Genomic DNA, 884 nt, shown 5'->3' with positions numbered 1-884 from the left:
TGCTTCTCTTTTGCAGGGACAAGCATGAGGAGAATCATCGTCCAGCCTTCCACAAGGTGAGGGCAGCCATCTGCTTTGGGATGGGACAGACACCACCCGTCTGTCCTGCAGTGCTGTGAAACACCCAGATGCTCCCTGGAGCACAGTCCTGGGCTGCAGCTCAGCGGCACTCAAACAAGAGACATTTGTCCCACAACATGTTTTGGCCCTGCCACATGTTGGGTGTTAATCACTTGGGAGCACAGCCTTGGCCTGGAGCCCTTCCCTGCTCTGAGCTGGGATGTCCCCATGGCAGGGCTGTCCCCACCCCCACTGATCACCCAGGGAGAGGAGAGCAGACTGGTGGGTTGGGGTGGGACAGCATTGCCTGGGCATGGGTGTTCCCAGAGCCACCAACTGTCCCTGGTGCCAGTCATGGCCCCCACGGTGCCTTCCCTTGTGCAGGGCCCTGTCATCAAAGTGAACAGCAACCAGCGCTACGCCTCCACAGCTGTCACCGAGGCAGTCATCCGGGACATCGCCGCCCGCGTGGGGGTCCCTCTGCAGGTGAGTGGGGCTGGGCAAGGCCTCCCTGAGCGTTGCCACCTTCAGCTGCTGCCCTACCCGTGGGTTCAGGAGAGGGAGCTTGTGCCAAACCCCATCTCCAGTTACCGTGTCCGTCCCCACCGGGATCTGTGCTTCCTGCTGCTCCGGGGCTTCAGCTCCGGGGCCGCCTTGGGGTGCCGGCTCAGGAATGGGAGGGGAGAGCCTGGCCTTCCCCCCCTTCCCGAGCATGTCCCACCTCGGGGGGGATCTTTCACCCTGGCTCAGGGATGGTGCTGCTTCCCCGTCCCAAGTTGCCTCCCCTCAGGCCTGTGGGAGGCCGTGGGGAGCTGCTGAGGCCG

At 63.3% G+C, this 884-nt stretch overlaps 1 protein-coding gene across 1 annotated transcript in view; it reads left to right on the top strand.

The window, feature by feature from the left end:
- Window positions 1–605, top strand: part of DNPEP (aspartyl aminopeptidase) — a gene marked incomplete at its 3' end in the record, with an annotated part of 3405 nt that extends 2800 nt beyond the window's left edge. The window contains exons 8-9 of the mRNA XM_010170553.2: window positions 17–56; window positions 445–605. Coding sequence (XP_010168855.2) covers window positions 17–56; window positions 445–605 — 201 coding nt within the window. The remainder of the gene's footprint in view (window positions 1–16; window positions 57–444) is intronic.
- Window positions 606–884: the final 279 nt, after the last annotated feature.

Source organism: Antrostomus carolinensis, unplaced genomic scaffold (genome assembly GCF_000700745.2).
Source record: "Antrostomus carolinensis isolate BGI_N321 unplaced genomic scaffold, ASM70074v2 scaffold43606, whole genome shotgun sequence".
NCBI lineage: Eukaryota > Metazoa > Chordata > Aves > Caprimulgiformes > Caprimulgidae > Antrostomus > Antrostomus carolinensis.
The sequence above is the reverse complement of the archived record's forward strand: the minus strand, read 5'-3'. Positions and strand labels throughout refer to the sequence as shown.